This window comes from Pecten maximus, chromosome 15 (assembly GCF_902652985.1).
Source record: "Pecten maximus chromosome 15, xPecMax1.1, whole genome shotgun sequence".
Lineage (NCBI taxonomy): Eukaryota > Metazoa > Mollusca > Bivalvia > Pectinida > Pectinidae > Pecten > Pecten maximus.
This window is the reverse complement of record NC_047029.1, coordinates 25,855,985-25,877,365: the sequence shown is the minus strand read 5'-3', so window position 1 is coordinate 25,877,365 and position 21,381 is coordinate 25,855,985. Positions and strand designations below refer to the sequence as shown.

The following is a 21,381-nucleotide window of genomic DNA, read 5'->3' as shown; positions in this document are numbered from 1 at the left end:
TGTATTGTTATTGAGAAATTGCTATTTTTGTATAATTACTTTGAAAGCGAGAACATGTGATGTGTTATGGCTGTTATGATATAACGGTTAAACTGACTGCCGAGTCTATGTACTGAACGGCATTACACTATAGGTTGTACTAGGATAATCTGAAGCGGTCTGGGTCGGCAATTTACGTCATTCAGTCGTTATGTTGTTTACATTGTTTATGACGTGCTACCAGTTAACTCAGTACAAACGTTAAATTCTATACTAATAGACATCAACAGAGAATAACTAATCTTAGTTTGTCCGCTATTCATCAATATCCATTAACTTAATGGAAATCTTTAACTTATTCTCAGAGAAGAAGATACAGAATCTAAGGAAAGTTCTTAAGCTCAGATGTTTCCCCTGAATTCAATTATGCTTTCCCATGGAGAAGAAACCGGGTTGAGTTATTTTTTATTAACTCGATAACAATCTCTAATTGTGCATATTAGAAAATATTAAATTGAAAAATGGTTATTTTTCATAAGCACATGCAAGATAGCTTTCAAAGACCGAAGGAAATACAAGATTTCGTATATGTTTATCTTTAACGTATACGGTGTAAACCAACTGAGAATTATTCTACAATATTGCCGCTGTTGATATAAGTATGTAGATAAAATACTATTATATGGTGTCCCGGTGGTAATTTTACGAGAATACTTTGACTGAGAGTAGTTATCGGCCACTCTCTACACCAAGCGTTACATATTACATTTAATTACTTGTTTGTAGGGGTGTGGTGCAAAATTTTAATCACTCATGCTGATGCTTTGTTACATGTCTGCTGATGAGCTGAAAGCCTCCAGTTAATATAGAACGAATATCCTGTGGATCTGACCGAGAAAACATTCTCGTTGGTGAAAGCTCTTCAGACTTTGTTCGGGAGTGGCCACGGTAATTTGCATCCAACCACAAAGGTGACCCCACACACAATGGTATTATGCTAATTGTCTTGTTGGATTTTCGTATAACAGGAAATTACTTTGTTTTATTATTTTCTGTCACTTCATTTGATATGATATATCACGCATCTAGAGACATTTCTAGACTATATGCGCATTTTCATTTACGTTATTTTTCAGGTATGTCAAACATTTGCATGAAGAACAGAGATTTACATTTACAGTCATCTAGTTCATTTTCTCCCATCACATGGGCAAAATACCAAAACAACTAACTCCGACAGGAAAGTAAGTAGCATATACACGTCTCCTCCAGGGATCGAACTCTCGACCATGCGTTCACAAGTCCGCGCGAGGGTTCTACCGGGATGGAGCGTAATTGAGTCCCACTAGCGCAAAGCTAGGTGACCGCACATTGCACGTATTACTTTAGATACATGTAAACTACTAGTCTGTTCCGTTATTTTCAAAAACAGATTCTTACACCAACGAAACCTCTCAATTCCCTGTTACATAGCGTGCACTTTCAGGTTTACAACACTGAATACAACTAGAAATAGAGTATATTGTTTACCTGTTATTTTATTCACTTTATATGAGTGAGATATCTTATATGATTTATATGAGAAAGATTCTTCCATACTCTATATGAGTAGTTATCTTCTATACTTTATGTGAGAGATATTTTGCATACTTTCTATGAGATATATCTTACATATTTTATATAAGAGAGATATATCATATACATGTACTTTATATCAGAGAATTATCTTACATATTTATATGAGAGTTATTTTATATACATTATATGAAAGATATATTTACTTACTTGATACGAGCGAGATATACAGTACTTCATATGAGAGATATCGAAAATAGTTTATACTAGAGAAATATCTTACATAATTTATACTAGAGATATCTTATAATTTGTGTATGAGAGTTATATTACATACTTTACATGAGAGAAATATCTTACATACTTTATGTAAGAGAGATATCTTACAAACTGAATATGAGAGAGATATTTCCATACTTTATATTTAAGGGTTAACTGTAATATATTTTTTTTTACGTTATTGAGTAATAACACAAAAAACTGGGGTGTACTCTGATTAAACCGCTTAAAAAAATATTACAGTTAACCCTTATAATTTAATCAACAACGATAAGAAACATTTTCATTAAGTTTAACATGTTTATTTTGCTCCAGATATTTAAAAACACATCGATAAATACAAAATCCCGTGAACAACGATTAGTCCGCTGACGTCACAGTTTATTGTTTTTATGTTATGAGATGATAACATAATTTTTTGACCCAATGCAAATGCTTGTTACAAGCAAAATTAAATTATACGAGATATATCTTACATACTTTACATAAGAGAGCTTTCTAAAATACTATATATAAGAAAAATATCTTACATACTTTACATGAGAGAAATATCTTAGATATTATATCTAAGAGAAATATCTTACATACTTTACATGAGTGAAATATCTTACATACTTTACATGAGAGAAATATCTTACATATTTTATATAAGAGAAATATCTTACATACCTTATAAACATGAGAGAAAAATCTTACATACTTTACATAAGAGAAATATCTTACATACTTTACATGAGAGAAAAATCTTACATACTTTACATGAGAGAAATATCTTACATATTTTATATAAGAGAAATATGTTACATACCTTATAAACATGAGAGAAAAATCTTACATACTTTACATAAGAGAAATATCTTACATACTTTACATGAGAGAAAAATCTTACATATTTTATATAAGAGAAATATGTTACATACCTTACATAAGAGAAAAATCTTACATACTTTACATAAGAGAAATATCTTACATACTTTACATGGGAGAAATATCTTATATACTTTACATGAGAGAAATATGTTACATATTTTATATAAGAGAAATATGTTACATACCTTATACATGAGAGAAATATCTTATATACTTTACATGAGAGAAATATGTTATATATTTCATATAAGAGAAATATGTTACATACCTTATACATGAGAGAAATATCTTACATACTTTACATAAGAGAAATATCTTGCATACTTACCATGAGAAAAATATCTTACATACTTTATATGAGAGAAATATCTTATACGCTTTATATGAGGGAAATATCTTATACGCTTTATATGAGGAATCTTACATGTATATATTGTGTATTAGAAGTATATTCCATACTTTATATCAGACAGATATCTTATATTCTGTATATGAGGGATACAATTGTATATCTTACTTACCTACTACCAGAGAGATATCTTATACATACTTTATATCAGACAGATATCTTATATTCTGTATATGAGGAATACAATTGTATATCTTACTTACATGTACCTAGTACCAGAGAGATATCTTATAATACTTTATATGAGAGAGAGAGAGAGAGAGAGAGAGAGAGAGAGAGAGAGAGAGAGATATTATATACTTTATATGAGAGAGATATATCTTACATACTTTATACGAGAGATATATCTTACATACTTTATACGAGAGAGATATCTTATATACTTTATACGAGAGAGTAGTACAACAGTGCCTGTTCTGGGCCAGGGTCACCCGGTGCACTCCCTATATAATCCTTACCACCTACCTGGCACCTCCCTATTGTGTTATTCAAAATCCCGAAACCGAGCCCCTGTGCTCTTCTCTGCACATCCTCCACCTTCGGATAGATGTATAAACAGTAGAAAAATCAAACTTAATGATTTTAGATTTGATCAAAACTTCTTCCACATTTTGTTTTATTGTTGATCTGGTCTAATTCAAATTTCAATCGAATGGAAGTAGTTTAACATAAGCTTTACAGCTTGTTTCCATACCCTGTTCAGTCTTGAAGCGACATTTCTTATTTTTTGTTTTGTCTGCAAGAAACGAAATTAAGTTTCTATTAAAATGTTTAAATGGGTGAAGTCACTGGGTAAAGAAATAAGGTATTCTATAAGCATAAATAAAAAAACAGTACTAGATCAATCTGCTCCATGAATAAATGACAACTTACAATGAACCCTGCCACATAATTGATTTATCTAACTCTAATTAAAAGAAATAAATCAGAATTCATTAGACCGGCAATAGATGTATATTGTACAATTCAGATCTTAATCATAAGAAAATGACGGTCTACAAACTGAGAAGATAATAATTGTTTGACGTTATTACAATCCGGATATGCTTTACCTTTTTTTTCTCACATAATTAGACACCTACTTTAATTTCCGATACGAAAGATCATTTATGTAAACAACGTACACGTGTGTTTGTATTAATCCTGTGGCAGGAAATCCAACCACATTGGACCGAATGTAACAATATGTAAGTACACAAGTTTAATGAAGTTAGAAAATCGACATATTCACCATCTTCCTCAAGTCTTTATCTGTACAAACCGGTCAGTTGACCTAAATCGTTTACCTACGAGCCACGTACATCGGCCGGTCGGAAATGGGTCTGCATGTAGCCAGAGACGTGTATATCTGATACATACGTCTCTGATGTATATAATACGAGGTAGAGTACTACAATGTATTAATCGTCTTTTAGTGAAATAGGTTTAATATACATGTAGCGATGCACAAGCGTATACCGCGAAATGTTCTGTTAATATATCTTTTCGTGTTTTAAAACACTGCTTGCTTCGATTGTTGTGTATCTACAATGCTACAACACGGAGAAAGCCGTGTATATATATATGTGCTAGTGACGAGTCCGAGCTGCGTACGCACAACTAAATCAACCAAGTCCCTGAAGAAAATGTGTTTCTTAGGTCTATTTCCTGAGTAAGAAACATATGAAATGGATATTTTCTAAAAATGGAATTACGTAGGGTTCCAGGTGTAAAAAGGCGGTGATTCCCCAGTGCATTGTAAATGTCAGGGTTATAGTGTCTGTACAATAACATCATTTATCGGGTAATGAAATCTTCAAACTTTAATTCGATACAAATTCCACATCATTTGAACTTAAAATTAGCGAACGAAGAGATGGAGTCACTAGTAATATAACATATACTGTAGTAAAATATTTAGTTGTGTGAGACCTGGTCGTAGGATATTCATATGTTATCGAACATTATTTACAACTCTCCCTTCTTCAGCTTCATACTGTTTGACTGCGAATAAATTAACGTATACGCAGTGGAAAAAGAAAAAAGGATTAATAAGCGCGGGAATCGATATGACTTCGTATATTTGTGACGTTACCGGAACGTCAACTAGACGGCACCATTTTGAAAAGACTGATCAACGCAATTTTATCGTTTTCTCCTGTTACCCAACGATCTATGCACACAAAGCTAACGTTAAGCGAGTATTTTACCAAAAACTAAACTGAATATTGCGGATATGGGTGAATATTTAACTTCTCCACAAGGTAAGCTAACAATAAATGGCTGAAGCGTGCATTTCCAACAGAACATTTGACCACGTCACTACTAAATACACATGTAGGTCAATAAACGCTGTGCTTGACAACCATAGTTCATCTGAGACGGAAAGTGTAGATTGTGAATATATCAATTAATTAAAATCGTAAATGGTATTTTAAAAAAACAGAAGAGCTGGTTCTTGTCATTTAGCTAACAATACTGGTATCTTTATGTAGATTCACTGGAACTATATTATCTTAGCAACCACGGCTGCCGTAGTTACAAACGTCGCAACACACCCTGGATTTTATTTATAAAGATTGTACCTCATTTTGACTGCGTATACGGTATTATGCCCGCAGTTGGCAACGAACTTATATGCAAACGCTCTAACCATAGGAAATGTTCGTTAAAGACGTTGGTTTATTTAAGCATTCACTTTGGGTGACAGATAAAATAGAATGTCGCCCGTTAAGTTAATGTAAATGGCCATATAAACTTGAAAAATCGTATTTCAGTGGTTTTTAGGTCACCTGAGACAAAGTCTCAAGTGACCTATTCTAATCCCCTTTTGTCCGTCGTCGTGCGTCGTGCGTCGTCCGTCGTGCGTCCGTAAACAATTTACATTTTCGACTTCTTCTCCAAATCCCCTAAACCAAATTCAATGAAATTTGGCAGGAAGCTTCTATGGCTAAAGCTCAACCAAAATTGTAAATTATATGGTCCCCACCCCCAGGGGCCTGAGGGGCGGGGCTAAAAAGGGTCAAATTGACTAAAATCTTCTTCTCTACTCTCAGATATGGTGGAATCAAACACTCTTCATAGATGGAAGGGTCTTAAGGTGCTTTACCAAAATTGTAAATTTCATGACCCAGGGGTCTCACGTTTGCCCCTGGGGAGGGGGTAAACTTTACTATAGTTTATATAGGGAAATCACATTTTTGACTTTTATTTGTTTTATTTCAATTGGAATTCATTCTAATTTGGTAAACATTGTCAGCATGGGATGACAGTTTGATGACATGCACATGTTGGCCCTGACTGACCCCCAGGGGCTGATGGGCGGGGCTAAAAAGGGTCAAATTGACTGAAATTTCAAAAACCTTCTTCTCTACTCTCAGATATGATGGAATCAAATACACTTCATAGATGGCAGGGTCTGAAGGTGCTTTACCAAATTGTGAATTTCATGACCCTGGGGTCTCAAGTTTGCCCCTGGGAAGGGGTGAACTTTACTATAGTTTATATAGGGAAATCACATTTTTTACTATAATTTGTTTTGATTTCTATTGGAATTCATTCTAACTTGGTTAACATTATCAGCTTGTGAAGGCAGTTTGATGGTATACACATGTTGGCCCTGACTGACCCCCAGGGGCTGAGGGGCGGGGCTAAAACCGGACGTGTATAGATTAATATCTGACGTCATTCATAAAGATAAGACTTGACTATTTAATTATTAACGGTAACTCGCATCAATCCGTTACATAAAATACTGGACGAGTCACTCCATACCAATAATGCATATAAGTTATGAAATTAAAATTAATTTCGGATGAGTCCTATCTAAACCAACATGTTGACATGTAAATGCAAAAAAAAAAAAAAAAAGGGTGTATGATCGCTGAACAGAAAATGGAATTTCTGAAAGGGTGTATTGACATAAATATTAATTCTGAAAATCATTCGGACCTAGCATACCCCTCCCCCTTAACAAAAACAAACGTGCGCGTGATTTACTGTGAAAATCACCCGTAAAAGAATGATCACCTTTCTTGATTTGGAATGAATATGATATAAGAATATTCAAATGACGGAAGTGTGCGAAATTACGTGCCCCACTCGTAAATGTATTGAACTGATAGGATTTGACAATTTGTCATTTCCAAATGTCCACTATATTCTGACACAGAAGGAATTTCCATTGTAGTCATTTTTAAGACCAATTCATAACCAAAAACATCTCTTTTTGGGACCAGTCCGTAACATTTAAGGCTGAACTTGCCATATAATTTGGGAGACCCATCCCTAACGTGTAAACAAAATCGTTTTCCTTTTTTTTGTGTGTAAATATGATAGGGTTGTGAGCACAAGTTTACACCATATTGCCTACGGATACAGAAACATTATTCTGTGTAGATCATTTAATATGAGCCAAAATTCGCGGCAAATCACGCTCCGATCTCGAGATTTATGAACTAAACAGTATCCGACATATGTTGTTATATAAATGAACTATATCTCAGTTTGACTTTGTACTTGTCAATCAGATTGTTTTTTTATTAATAATTAAGTGATTTTGTAGGTTCAAGTGCACTACTGTCTTCTATGATCATGATGACCCGCCATTTTGAAAAGGCCATACACGACAGTGAGCATGCCCTTTCCCTCCTAACAAACTGGTGTGATTGAATGCGAAAATCATTGGAACATGGCATGTCCCTTCCTCTTAAAACAAAAAGAATGTACTCACATTTTGAAGTGCATGGCGCTGCTTCAGCGGGTCGTTTGCATACTCCATCGTGTTGATACGAATTCTCGCCGACCTGATAATGCACGTGCTTGGTTGATCGTTCACTTTCGGGGCGTTTTTTTGTGTAGTGTGCCATACTAATGCAGTTGACCGTAAAATACACCAAATGAAATATTTAGTGATTAATTAGTATTTTCAACTTCTTTCAATCAATAAGCCTTTTTATAAAGGCATTATATCAGTAAATAAAGTGTTTTCGTGACAAAGAAAAAACGACCCCCCCCCCCCCCCCCCCCTAAAAAACAACAACAAAAAACAACACAGCATTTACCTAAGTAAATATAGAATCTGAATCATTTCCTCGTATAATTAGAATGAACATCGTAACTAAAGTAATTCGTGTTCATCTATTTACCTGGAAATGAACTGGCCAATGTCCGTCTGTATATTGGATATCCGGGTTCGCGACTTGTTGCAGTTTCCATCTCTGTTACGGCGGTGCCATGGCCAGGATATTTCGCAAAGAGTCATCTATATCTGTATAAATAATTATAACGATAAATACAAACTGGATTAGATCTAATCACAGGTTCTCGGTACAAATTATATGATATATGAGATGTGTCGCACGTATATGTGTGTAGGGATTTATATGTAGGCTATGTGCGACCCATCTCATCTATCATGCCATTTGTAACGACACTGTGACGTCTGCAGATCTGCAGTTTAGTATTTCTAATAAAACAAAGAACGGACCGTGGGTATGGAATTTAATCTGTGCAAAGTTCCTCTGGTCGTACAGTACGATACTAAATTGGGTCGTTAAAATTTGATGTCATCGTTGATTCTAATCACCAGCAAATGACAAAAGCATGTGTTATAACGACCCAGTCCTTAACCATATGCACAGCTCAATATTTCCTTATTTGACAGATACACCAGACGATCATGGAACGAAAGCCTGATGTCCCAATAGATCTAGTCGTGAAGTTTGGCGGTAGCGCCATTACAGATAAAAGCCGTTTGGAGACTCTGAAGGAGGACAATCTGAAATTGGCAGTTGACGTCATCAGAAAGTGTGTAGAGCGCGGACTTCGATGTGTAGTTGTTCATGGAGCAGGGTGGGTTAATCGTATAATCTGTTTGTGTGATAAAAAAAAATATTTTTGTTTATCGTTTATTTTCTTGATCCATTCGTTCTTTGGTGTTTAAACAATGCTTTTTTGTATTATTTTGAGGCCCATTTAAGGCCGTCTCACACTGCAATTCGACCATATTTAAGCTACATGTAAATTGTAGACGGCCCTGCGATAGGTAATATCAGTCCAAAGTTATGTTACATTAAAGGGACATGCAAATTATGATTTTGTATAGATAGGTCGTTTGGTCATCACCATGCTAAAGAATACGAAGTTAATAATGGCGTGAAGGGGTTACCAGAAGAGGTGAAGAGGAGACGATACGGCATGTGTCTTACCCGTATATCTGTTACCAAGGTAATGTGTCTCACCTGTATATATGTTACCAAGGTAATGTGTCTCACCCGTATATCTGTTACCAAGGTAATGTGTCTCACCCGTATATCTGTTACCAAGGTAATGTGTCTCACCCATATATCTGTAACCAATTGCAAGGTAATGTGTATCACCTGTGTCTGTAACCAAGGTAATGTGTCTTACCCGTATATCTGTTACCAAGGTAATGTGTCTTACCCGTATATCTGTTACCAAGGTAATGTGTATAATCTGTATTTGTAGCCAAGGCAACGTGTCTCAATCGTATATCGGTTACCAAGGTAATGTGTCTCACCCATATATCCGTTACCAAGGTAATGTGTATAATCTGTATTTGTAGCCAAGGTAATGTGTCTCAATCGTATATCGGTTACCTAGGTGTGTCTCAGCAATTTTAGAGGGGCTGATTGGGCCAAAATAGCCAAAATTTCAAAAAACTTCTTTTCAAGACTCAAATAAGGTAGAATCAAATACTCTTCATATATGGAAGGGTTTTATGGTGTTTTATCAAACATTGCGAATTGCATGACCCTGGTATCTCACGTTTGCCCCAGGAGAGGGGATACACTTGACTATAGTCCATATAGGGAACTCACAGTTTTGACTATCATTTGTTTGATTTCTATTAGAATTTATTCTAACTTTGTTGGCCCTGACTGATCCCTAGGCTTATGGGCGGAGCCAAAAAGGTTAAGTTAACTGAAATATTTGTGTAGCCAATGGAAATGTTTGTTACAAGCAAGAGCAAAGTAACACACACTATACCAGTCTCCTATTCATGACAATATTGGCATTGATGTACATTGCATTTGTAGTTAAACCATTTGGTGGTAAGGAGTCTTGTGGAAAACGATGTCAACGCCATTGGATTACCAGTAAGTGAAAATTCTCTTAAAGAGCAGAAAGCCGTTTATGTTGAAAATGGCACAAGTAATGCAAGTGTTTGTGTTTAGAAGTAAATAGAACAGATGTTTGCCTGCAGTTTATTTGGCTTTTTAAATCTCTCATTTTGTTGGTACCTATACTTTTAATAAAACAGCTCGTTATGAAAATGTGTATCATACAAAGTTTTGTTTCCAGGCGGCAGGTTTCTGGGTGACGGACACTGGTAAGATCTCCCGCCACGGAGTTACCGGCATCATGGAGCTATTGGACAATGGTTTTGTACCAGTCCTGCATGGAGACTGTGTACTGGACATCAGTAAAGGATGTCACATCCTTAGCGGTGACGTCATCATCAAGGTAAGGAATGCAACGAAAATACTTTACTGCAAAACGTCATTAGCAACGTCAACATCAAAGTTAATAATAGCACATAGTGATATTGTACAGCGTTACTAGAGAAAAAATAGAGTTCGCATGTTTTTTTGACGTCATCAGTTATGTCAGTATTAACCCGTAGTGATTTATGACGTCATTGGTAGCAAAGTTAGTGTGAGCATGCGTACTTAAGGACTATAAAGAGGTTTGGAGTTTTCCTCAACCTCCTTATGTCATGCAATGTACATCACCTTAATCTCAGATAAATTTGTATACATCGTTACAGAAGCATACATAGTATCGAACCAAGAATGAAATTCCACTCACTAAACATGAATGGCGCATATTAATACTGTATCTATGAATGAGCCAATGAAACCTTGGAAGTATAGATTTTGGTATATTAAGATATTGAAGACTTTGTTTATATTTTCCAGACACTCTGTAAAGAACATTTGGTAAACCGTGTCGTATTTCTATCAGATGTTACAGGGGTTTATGACAAGCCTCCTTCAGAAACAGGTAAATATGGTCATTTATATAGCCTCATGCTGAATCACAACATCTCGACCTATTCTTTCAAGGCTCCTTCCGAGCCTTGGAGAGATTGGTCGAGATGATGTTTACCTACATGATAAACCTTTATATGTATCTAATACAAGAAGTCGATGAGTGCATTAAGCATTACATTTATGATAAAGCTGATTTTTGTTAGTGATTTAGAAGAAAATAATTAATTCATATTAACTAAATATAGCAAGAATTGCATGGTCTCTCTATGGCAGCATGAAGTCGATAGAAATGGTTTGTTACAATATCTACATTCTATATTCTGAAAAGATATGATAATCGTTGATTTCTATTCGACTGAGTTACGACAGGAACTACACAAGAGATTAGAATGTTTTTGTTTGACGGCTACATAGTACAGGAATATATTTAAATGTTTATTTTTTTAACAATTTTTTTTGTTTTATGTACTATGCAGACGCAAAGCACATTTCGAAAATCTGTGTGGGTGAAAATGGAAAAATAATGGCAGACATCTCTACCACAAGTAGTCCGTATGACGTCACGGGTGGAATGTTGTTAAAGATATGCACAGCTATGGACATAGTGACTGGTTCTGGCGGGAAAACAAAAGTGTATGTCACCAAAGTGGGATCTGGCAGTGTAAACCCGATCTGTTTAGGTCTGGATACGGGACAACTAGATCACACGACATTTACAGAAATTATTCATCAGACGTGACCGGGTTCCTGTCTAAACCGAATGATCCTGGGACACTTTTCCTGTCGGAATAGTAAGGTTATGTTTGCAGTGTCCGGTTTTGTTAACAGTTTGAAAACTGGATTAGGCACGTGTCTTTCACCATGACGGATCGAGTTCAACTCCAAAAGTTATTAGGTCCATGCAAGCTCGTGGGTTTTACATTTCCCCCACATTTAAGACACATGTGCTTCCATCCGAACAAACAAGAGTGGTCAAATACAATTGACAAAATGTTTCACAAATATTGCAAAACTAATAAAGTTCACCTTAGATACTATTGTCTTATGTTCACATTAACCTAATATAACGTAATTGAAGTACATGTAAAGTGAAATTATTACATACACAAATGTGTTTTTGTGATGACTTTTCGTCTCGTGTAAACCCAATTTCCTGTAATTGTGTCTCGAGATACATGTCCTGTAAATGTTTATTTGCGGTATCTCCTCCTTTCCTGTAATTGTGTTTCTGTGGTGTCTCTTCCTTTCCTGTATCATTTTCTGTGCTATGGGATATGTGTTAATTACACCGTACATGTTCCTTCTGTGTTTGAAACAAGATAAACAAAATAACATTAGTTTTCAGCATTTTTGTTTTTATTAGAATTCCATTTATATTTGAGTTTTAGTGAATAGAATTTGTTTCATAGTTGACCCTCCTTCCATGTCAGTTTTAGTATCACTCTAGGAACTTCTGCAAAAGAAAACACCAGAATAATTAAATACTGTTTACAGTTTCATCCTTTTGTGTAAGAAGATAGGTATTTGTCATTTGATATAGATATTTTGTTCAAATGTTTCATAATGTAAACAAGAAACAATGAATTTCAAGCAGTTAATTTTTTGCAAAATTTGCAATTTGCCGTAGTGACAATGGTGACATCCAGCCATGTCAATCTGTACTCACCTGTACTTATAGTAAGGGCCACTTCTGTACGAAAACATCCCTCTTTTTTAACAAACTCCTCAAACAGATGGACCCCTCCCCCGACACCAAAGTAGTGTGTCTTTGCTGCCAGATATCTGGTTATAAGAGTTAAGTTAAAGCAGGCTGGCTATGGTCAGTTCCCCTGATCATCAGTTTTATCACAACTTTGATATCATATTCAATGTCTGTTTTTTTGCCCACCATCATCAGACTCAAACACAGCTCGTGGTTATAAAGTTTTCAAAGTTACAAAATAGATTGATAGAAAACTAGAAGGAGATCTCCAGACAAGATTCAAGTACAACATACTAGAAATAATCAGAGAACCATAACCTGAGCAAAAAAAAATTGACAAATCAATCCAGCAAACACAATATCATATCATAATTTTAAAGCCTACCAAGTTTCAAAAAGTAGGTTGAAAAATATAAGAGATCTCGAGACAAAATTCAAATACTGAAAGGAACAAGGGGCAATAACTTTAGTAAAAATAATTAAAAACACAATTCTTTTCAGGGAAACAACATATAATGATTATAAAGCCTATCAAGCTTCAAAAAGATCAACTGAAACATGTAGATCTCCAAACAAAAAATAAGCAAAGGGCAATAACTCTTGTACAAATATACAATTCTAAATTCTTTTCAGGCAAACACAACTTCATGTCATGATTATGATCTATGGTATGTAATGTTGGAGATCACTGGACAAACAAAAGTAAAAAGTATAACAGATGGATGACACCGTACCATAATACTCCTGTCAAATTTAATGGAAAGTTTTAGTAAAAAATTAAATTAAAAAAAAAAAAAAAAAAAAGAAACAAAAAACAGGAAAAGTAGGTTCTGCTGGGTAAATAAAAATTGAATATATAAAATATGCTACACTGTATGTGTCACTTGGACACATTCGTTTGTAATAGTTTCACTTTAATGTATGTTGGACTGATTTAATCAGTCGGCTGGTCCTGTGTGACCTGTAGCTCCTGATGAGTGTTGGACCAAAGGATACATTACACCATCTTTAGATAAACATTGTTGAAATACAGCGTGGAGACTTTTGTAGTTGTCAGGGTTATAAATAGTTTCTGCTGATAGTATCACATCATATCTGTAAATAAAAACATAGTCATATCAACAAAATAGAACAATCTTATTAGGATTTATTAGGATTTATTAGGAAACATTATGGACGCAGGCTGAAAGCCTCTATATCCATATCCAGTAAATTACAAAGAAATAATAATTAGATAATATCTTAACTCCAAATTAAAAAAAAAAAAATGATGCAGATAATTCTGGAAGTTACCATTGAGAGACCACTGTACCCAATATGTCCAAATGTATTATCGATGATATGTTTTTATTAGCATAAAATAGTTCCTTCACATAGATTTATTTAACACTTACAGGTAAAAGGCTATTTGATTCATAAAACCGACATGCTTTAGCATACATCTGTTATTTTAGAACATATATACTACATCAAAAACCAAAAACACAAAGAAACTTGAACCGGAAAATTGATGTAATATCATGTTGGGAGAATGGTTTTACTTTTGCTGTCTTATAATTTCATGAAAGTATGACCAGTCTCCAGAGATGAAACGACAATGACAACATGTCTCATGTAGGCGGACATTCTGGATTGTAAAGTATTCTAAAACCTCAGAATTCTGAAAAAAGGGACAAAAATATAGATATATATATAAAAAAAGAAGTTTTTAGTTACAAAAATAACAACAATAATCAAATAAACAAACATCTCAATATTTCCAAATTTTTGACTTCTTTGCCTTTGATGAGAAAACAGACTATTTTCTCTCTCAAGCTACCATTTTGTATAGATTTTCAGTGTCTTTTTCAAAACCAGTAGACAGTAGATGGGGATTTGAAAATTTGGAAAGTTGAGATATGTTTGTTTATTTGTATAAGATGTTTCATGTGGAAAAAAATAAGTAAGGAACAACAATACAGTATATAATCAATTAATAGCTCACTCCTACCAGGATATGTTAGAATACCAGTAAATTTATGGTAAAGATGTATATAAAACAGTCAGGATAAAAGATAGATTTTTCAATGGTTCAAATTGTCTTTGATATACATGAACAAGAAGTTTGAAACAAAAGGAATGTACTAGTTCTTCTTCGTGAAATCTTGAAACAAAGATCTATATTCATAATACTAAACCGAATTCCATTGGCCAGGAAGAACATACTCAAAATAAATTCAAAATCTGTTTAGCCATTCTGATTGAGTAGACTTACATAATCTTGGAAATGTACTTCCGATGCACCACACTGCATAGCACATAAACCAGGAATACCAGCTCCACAGCCGAGCTTCATGACAGAAAATTTGTGAAACGGTTTATTACCAAAAACAGAACGATGTAATATGCTCAGGGTGTTACATGTATGTACATATACTTTTTTTACCTGTAAATAAGCCCCCTTCCTTGATTTTTATTGATCATCAATTTTAGAATAGTAAGCTATATGGATGGGTTCTCATTTAAGGATAAATATGGTTTGCCAGTCAAACCTCGTTATCTCGCACTGACTTGGATCATGAATAAACTTCTAAATATCCCGAGTATTCAAGGTAACCAGGTATAATTATAAGGAACTTTAACAGTCGGGACTGAATTTTTATCTCAAGTTTAGCTGAGTCTTCGAGTTAAGATAATGCAGTTTGACTGGATATTATATTACAATTGATATAATGTACTTAGTCATTGCAAAATTGTCAGGGATCTTCCTAAAATTTTTCAACTGGGTCCATGGTCTATTGAGTTGGGAATTTCTACGCAACAAAATGTGACATTGGTAAAAACAAAAAATAGTGAAATTCCTACAAATTTCAGTTTTTCTTTGATGAATATTGACTTTATATTATTTTTGATTTCATTTTGTTATCTGTAGCTGTTTTTTATTTTTAAAAAACTGCCTTAATATAGGTCATTGTATATAAAATATATTTAATTATCGTAAACGTAAAGTGACTTCAAAATTTGGAATATTTTAGTGGCAAATTGAGAATTTTCTTAAGATTTTTTTTAGGGGAATTGGTCCTTTAAACGGACCCTGTTTCTATTGTAGGAAATTCCTGACACACAGGTACTTTGGTTAAAGGCCAGTTTGCATGTTTTTTTTTTTAATTTTCCCTGTTAATTTGACTTTGTCCACTCTATAAACTGACCAGGTATCGATCAGTATCGGAATACATATTTCTCTCATTATTTTTTTTTTTTTCTGTTTTTTTTTTTTTTTTTAATCAAAGAATTATTTAATACATAAGTAATAATATCCTCAATTCCTTTTTCCAGACAACATTTAATACATGCCTACCTCCAAAACAGCTTTATTTTGTACTTGCGACTTATTGGTTGTCAAGTACTCAGCCAGGTCTAATGAACACTCCCACACGGTAAGGCCTCCTGCTCAATTACAGAAAACAAAATCATAACATGGCCCACGGAACAATTTTAAAACAAGAAGTCAAGCAAGGTCAGGAAAAGTAAACAAAACCAGCTCTTTCGTCTGTGAAAATTAAAATTGAAAATGGTAATTGAACTTTTGATCCTGAGAGTGAGCTACCAGATAAAAGAAGTGGTTTGCATTTCTGATGAAGCTGACATCCCTGACTGTCTGGTGCTGTCATGGTTGTGACTTTGAACAAGACAATTTATCCCCCCTTCCCTTTTCCCAGTGAGGTAGCCACCAGCTACAACAAAGAGACACAACTTACACATATAAAATGATCCTGGATCTCCATGGTAATAAACCCAGCAAACAAACATTAAAGTCACGAAATATTCATTGTTCACTAGTTCAACCAAACCTGGACTTCAAATATACCTATCTGATCAAAATACATTTTTACCGCCCAAATTCTTTCATTGTGTAATAACCTAGCTTATAAATGTATTATAATGTAAGGAAAGGACAAAAGTAAGAAAGAATATACATTTTCTTATTTGGCTAGTAGCGTAATCCAAATATTTAAACAAAGAAAAATACATCAGTTATAGTCTTATAGACATCCCCATGTACCCAATACCACCATGTCCAACGTCATTAGAGTGAACAAGGGAAATAACTCTTACACAATATAAACTTTGCTGTAAATCATGAAAATATTGAAGAAGCAATGTTCTGCAGGATGAAGTGTAAAAGTAAGTGTAAACTGCAAGATGAAGTGTGAACCAAGTGTGAAAATCAAAACTATGTATAAATATCAATTGTTTTATTATAAGGTGCATTCACTTGTATTAAAATGCAAGACTCGATCAGTCACCAAGACTTAACATGGTGAGAAAAAACCCAGGGCTGATGGTAACTCCTTCCCGATCAGCAAGTGCGAAATTTCTCCTAATTTTGACCTATCCCTAGAATAATTTAAGATACTACTAATTCAGATTAATGGAACCACTACGTTTTGCCTTTGGGCAATTTAATTACTTTAAATCTAAACCTTAAATTGCATGAAGGACAAGTGATACTTTTTTTTCTTGGCCTGCACAATGACACAAACCTTCATACTTATCTGGGACTAGATCAGAATGAGCGGACACTGCTGTGACAAAGTTTGATGATTGTGGTCTTTTTCTGCACAAGTACTCCTCCACAGACTCGCTGTCATAACAGTGAACTTCTACATCACCGAATGTGTGTATGGTGGCCGTGACATCTTCTGGCATGTCAACCTGTAACATCAAGTGATTCATATGATCAATAGATAGTAAGAATATAACCCGGTCTTCTTAGAAGTTTGTTTGTTGGCCATGGGTCTATCTCAACGTCAACAGTCAGGGTAATAACTGAGGCATGGCCTCCTTGTCGTAGCTTGTGGCTACCTCACTGAACAACAAATGAGAGGCAAATTGCAGGCCATCGAGAGAAATTAGGGTAAAGTGTCTTACCCAAGGACACGTTTGAACAGACTGAGAAAAATATTAGAATATCTGTAAACAAAGTTGTTTTGAGCAGGTTTAATTTTCACAACTATAGGTTATCAACAGCTTTTGGTTTCCCAGACTGCCACAGACAAAATATAATGATTTTAGGTATTATGGTTCTTCAGAAGAATGTACATCGATCAGGGTCATGAAGTTGAACATGTGTACAGTTGATATTGTAAACGAGAAAATTTATGCGAGGGGGAATTTTTCTCTAATTATATGCGAATCCTTTTGATTGCAAAAATTTTCCCCACGCATATTATTTTGATATTGGTTTGCGTAATCTCGAACTACCAACGAAGTTGGATCGATCACAAAAACTACCCCTACATGTTTAGTTTACACATCACAAATCAGGAAGATAAAATTATATGCATGAAAATTTTGATGATGAAGTGCTATTTAACATAATTCAACTTACATCATTATCCTTCAGAAATATTTCTTTAGCGTGTTCCTTGTTTGAAGTGTCTGGCTCCTCATCTTCACCTGCAACATCATTTTTTTTTAAATTATTGAATTTTATTAGTGTATCTTAAATTATTTCTTGTCATAGGAGAGATCTATATATAAATATTGAGATATATGCTTCTTCTGCACATTTTAATACATGATACATACAGAACACAAACGGGAACCTGCAATAATTGTTTAATACACAATAAATGATATAACAAATTCTATATAACAATGGCGAAATGGACAATGATTCTAGATCATTCTATTACAAGACCAAGAAATCAGGTGTGTGCTGGGTGTTGGCCTGACGTAGACAGAACTGACTGAACACATATATACAGGGACAGACTGTATATTTTCATGGTACTTAGACAAAACATCAATGAATATCAGTAATATAGTTGTCATTACAATCATACAATGTTATCATTACACTCATTGACATGCTCAGACATTGAAAAGACATCCTTATGAACTTTCATGCGGACAATTGAATATGTACATGTCACAGAAAAAGTTAATGTCGACCCCTGACAGTGGACAGAACAATGTATGGAACTCACTCCCTCCCCCTCTACACACGTGACATTTATAACACAGGCAGATTATGTATGTACTGGGTGACATTGCATAAAATGATTTCAGTACTACTGGATACACATACTAACTGTAGGCTGAGTTAACCTTCAACCCTAATGATCACCTGCCATTCAATAGAAAATTGTATGGCTTACTCTTAGGGAAAGTACATGTACATACCAAGGATTTGGCACAACTCAATTCCATATGTTATAGGAAGGAGTAATGAAAAAGACCCTGCCCTGCCCACTCAACTTTTTAGTACATGTATTTTAACATGGGCAAAGTCCAAATTATTCTGGTGCATAATATCAATGTTTTTTTATGCTGCTTAAATGTTTCAAGGTGCATATATTATATATCCCCTACATTGATTTGCCCACCTTATCACACTCTACTCCCAACTATGTTAGAGGATTACACAGTGAGAAACTTATGACCGGTGTCAGTTCAGGCGTCGTGACAATTCAGCCAGTGACCTGAAGAACTTCAAAATCTAGCAGAACATGTCTCTGTTGTAGTGTATGAACGCATTGGACATTTGACAGTCTTTTCCAAAAAAACATGCAGTCAAAACTCGAAAGTGTTATATTCATTTCCACTACAACAGTACAAATGTGTTGCTTGCTTTGTTTATTTGCTTCGTTAATCGTCCCATGAACAGCCTGAATAAATTTGAGGCAAGAAGTTCCTTGTGTAGTAGTTGGTGACTACCTCACTGAACAACATACTGGAGGCCTGATGCATGCCATCTAGAGCAATTAATTAGGGTATTCCCGGTAAAATGTCTTCCCCAAGGACACAACCACAGCAGCACTGACTGGCCTATACTATTTCTCAGCTTTCCGAGAAACACCAATTAACCAACAGGGGAAGGGAGTAAATTGAACCTCGTATCTTCACCTGAGATTGTGTGGCCTGTATATAAAAGCGCTCTAACCGACTGTCACTGAGCTACACTGTATCGCAGCCCCTTTACATGCAGCTCTATGATGAATTTAAGGTCCAAGCATAATAAAATTTCCAATACTGTTCCTGCAAGAAATTTCTAAATGAAAATGTAAGATACTTGATGGTGATGGATGTTAGCTTCAAGCATCGTAAAATTTGCAATACTGTTCCTGTAAGAAATTTCTAAATAATAAAAATGTAAAACCTAACATGCAGTTGTATTCATTCCATTACACTGTAGTCTGGTACAGTGTAAGTGTTACATGTAAGTTACATATAGTTAACGTTACCACAAAATATAAAATGTTTTAATTAACTGACTAAACGAGTAACTGATTGTCATTCTAATAACTACAAGCAGGTTACCTTTCACTAGATCATCTTTGCCGCTACCGTTATCAGTAGGGTTATCCGGATTTGGAAAATTAAATCGAAATGCCATCCTCGTGAGCTTCCAGATGAAATGAAAGTAGAAGCACACGTGGGAGGTCAAATTAAAGACGAGTCAGGATTTTTCATTGGTGCCTGGTTGTAAGATAAACCAATCAGCGTCTATTTTACTAATGCGATCGGAATTATCGAACTAACTTGCATGAAAAGCGCAGAGGTCTTCCGAACTATTTTAGACCGAAAATGGCGGCAGATGTAACAGAGAAATGCAAATATTCATTCTGCTTGACACCAAGCTGCTACAACGCTGTCAAGTGGTCGAGTGATTGTCGGATGGCCATAGCAACAAATGAATGTGTATTTATAACGGTAATTTATTCTTAACATGGCTTTTATTTGGTCAGATGATGAAAGCGTACATGCATTTTACAATTACTTACTTAACGTAAACACCGAACAGTGCACGTCATTAGATATTGTATTTTAATAGGCTCTGGTCCATATCGTATAGCCTACCTGTTCTGATATTGTAACATGCCCCAGTGTACCTAACAAATGTCTATATGTGGTTACTCTTTGTGAGAGTCAAGTGTAACATTGATGGTACATGTATCTGGGTATATCCTATCGAATCGAACAACATAGTGGTTACCAGGTAACTTATACTAGGTCTAAAGATAATTCTGTGTCTCCTTTGTTACCATAAGTTCCAGTATTGTAGCAACATTATACCTACATGTAGTGGCCAGGTAAATTTATATGTACATGATTGTACATTAATATTCACGTACATGCACTTACATGTGTAGCAGGCCGGGTTTTAATTGTAAATACTGTACATACAATGTAGTTGTATGGTCGCCTTCTAGCTTCCGGCTAGGGGGAATTTCCCTTTAGCTCAGTCGGTAGAGCGGCGGATCAGTAAGCCGAGGGTCGCGGGTTCGATCTCGGCTGGCTGCACACTACTACTCCTGGAACTTTTACACATGTATACTTAGTATACAGAGTGTAGCTATATGTATGATCATTCTTGAGCTTGTCCATCTAGAGTTTTGATATTCTGTGTCATTCAAATCCTGGTCTGATTGTTCCTATTGATCACCTATATTTCATATCACCATGCATTTCTATTAGAGATATACCATATATCCTCTCTTAATATATATGTACAGTAACCAACAGTTCCTGTTTGTGTTTGTGAACTGTATAATATGTAGCAGAACTGGACTTGGTTGAACACT

At 35.0% G+C, this 21,381-nt stretch overlaps 2 protein-coding genes across 7 annotated transcripts; one reads left to right on the top strand and one right to left on the bottom strand.

Moving 5' to 3' along the window:
• Nucleotides 1-820: 820 nt before the first annotated feature.
• Nucleotides 821-12,447, top strand: LOC117343856 (isopentenyl phosphate kinase-like). Of its 6 annotated transcripts, XM_033906396.1 has the most exons (8): nt 4,177-4,299; nt 8,757-8,944; nt 9,202-9,319; nt 9,353-9,418; nt 10,153-10,212; nt 10,418-10,579; nt 11,035-11,119; nt 11,586-12,447. In XM_033906396.1, exons 2-8 carry the CDS (start codon nt 8,772-8,774, stop codon nt 11,846-11,848), a joined length of 927 nt encoding a protein of 308 aa, XP_033762287.1. In that variant the 5' UTR covers nt 4,177-4,299; nt 8,757-8,771; the 3' UTR covers nt 11,849-12,447. The 6 variants fall into 6 exon arrangements, with proteins under 6 accessions (XP_033762286.1, XP_033762287.1, XP_033762288.1 ...); XM_033906395.1 differs by lacking the exon at nt 4,177-4,299 and adding an exon at nt 821-927 and having other exon boundaries at nt 9,202-9,418; XM_033906397.1 differs by lacking the exon at nt 9,353-9,418.
• Nucleotides 12,444-20,243, bottom strand: LOC117343857 (histidine protein methyltransferase 1 homolog). The gene is made up of 9 exons (XM_033906400.1): nt 20,117-20,243; nt 18,183-18,250; nt 17,335-17,506; nt 16,149-16,237; nt 15,066-15,140; nt 14,353-14,471; nt 13,808-13,906; nt 12,776-12,891; nt 12,444-12,562 (listed from the first exon to the last, which is right to left on the bottom strand). The coding sequence occupies exons 1-9, from the start codon at nt 20,190-20,192 to the stop codon at nt 12,513-12,515; spliced, it is 864 nt and encodes a 287-aa protein (XP_033762291.1). The 5' UTR covers nt 20,193-20,243; the 3' UTR covers nt 12,444-12,512.
• Nucleotides 20,244-21,381: the final 1,138 nt, after the last annotated feature.

Excerpts from the sequence above, each read along its gene's own strand:
- LOC117343857 (XM_033906400.1), bottom strand. The coding sequence starts at position 20,192 with ATGGCATTTCGATTTAATTTTCCAAATCCGGATAACCCTACTGATAAC. Across the intron at positions 18,251-20,116 it reads CAAAGATGATCTAGTGAAAG|GTGAAGATGAGGAGCCAGAC; the intron begins GTAACCTGCTTG and ends ATGATGTTGCAG. Across the intron at positions 12,892-13,807 it reads TTATCTAAAGATGGTGTAAT|ATATCTGGCAGCAAAGACAC; the intron begins GTATCCTTTGGT and ends TCTTATAACCAG.
- LOC117343856 (XM_033906395.1), top strand. The coding sequence starts at position 8,772 with ATGGAACGAAAGCCTGATGTCCCAATAGATCTAGTCGTGAAGTTTGGC. Across the intron at positions 8,945-9,201 it reads GTAGTTGTTCATGGAGCAGG|GTCGTTTGGTCATCACCATG; the intron begins GTGGGTTAATCG and ends TTGTATAGATAG. Across the intron at positions 11,120-11,585 it reads CAAGCCTCCTTCAGAAACAG|ACGCAAAGCACATTTCGAAA; the intron begins GTAAATATGGTC and ends TGTACTATGCAG.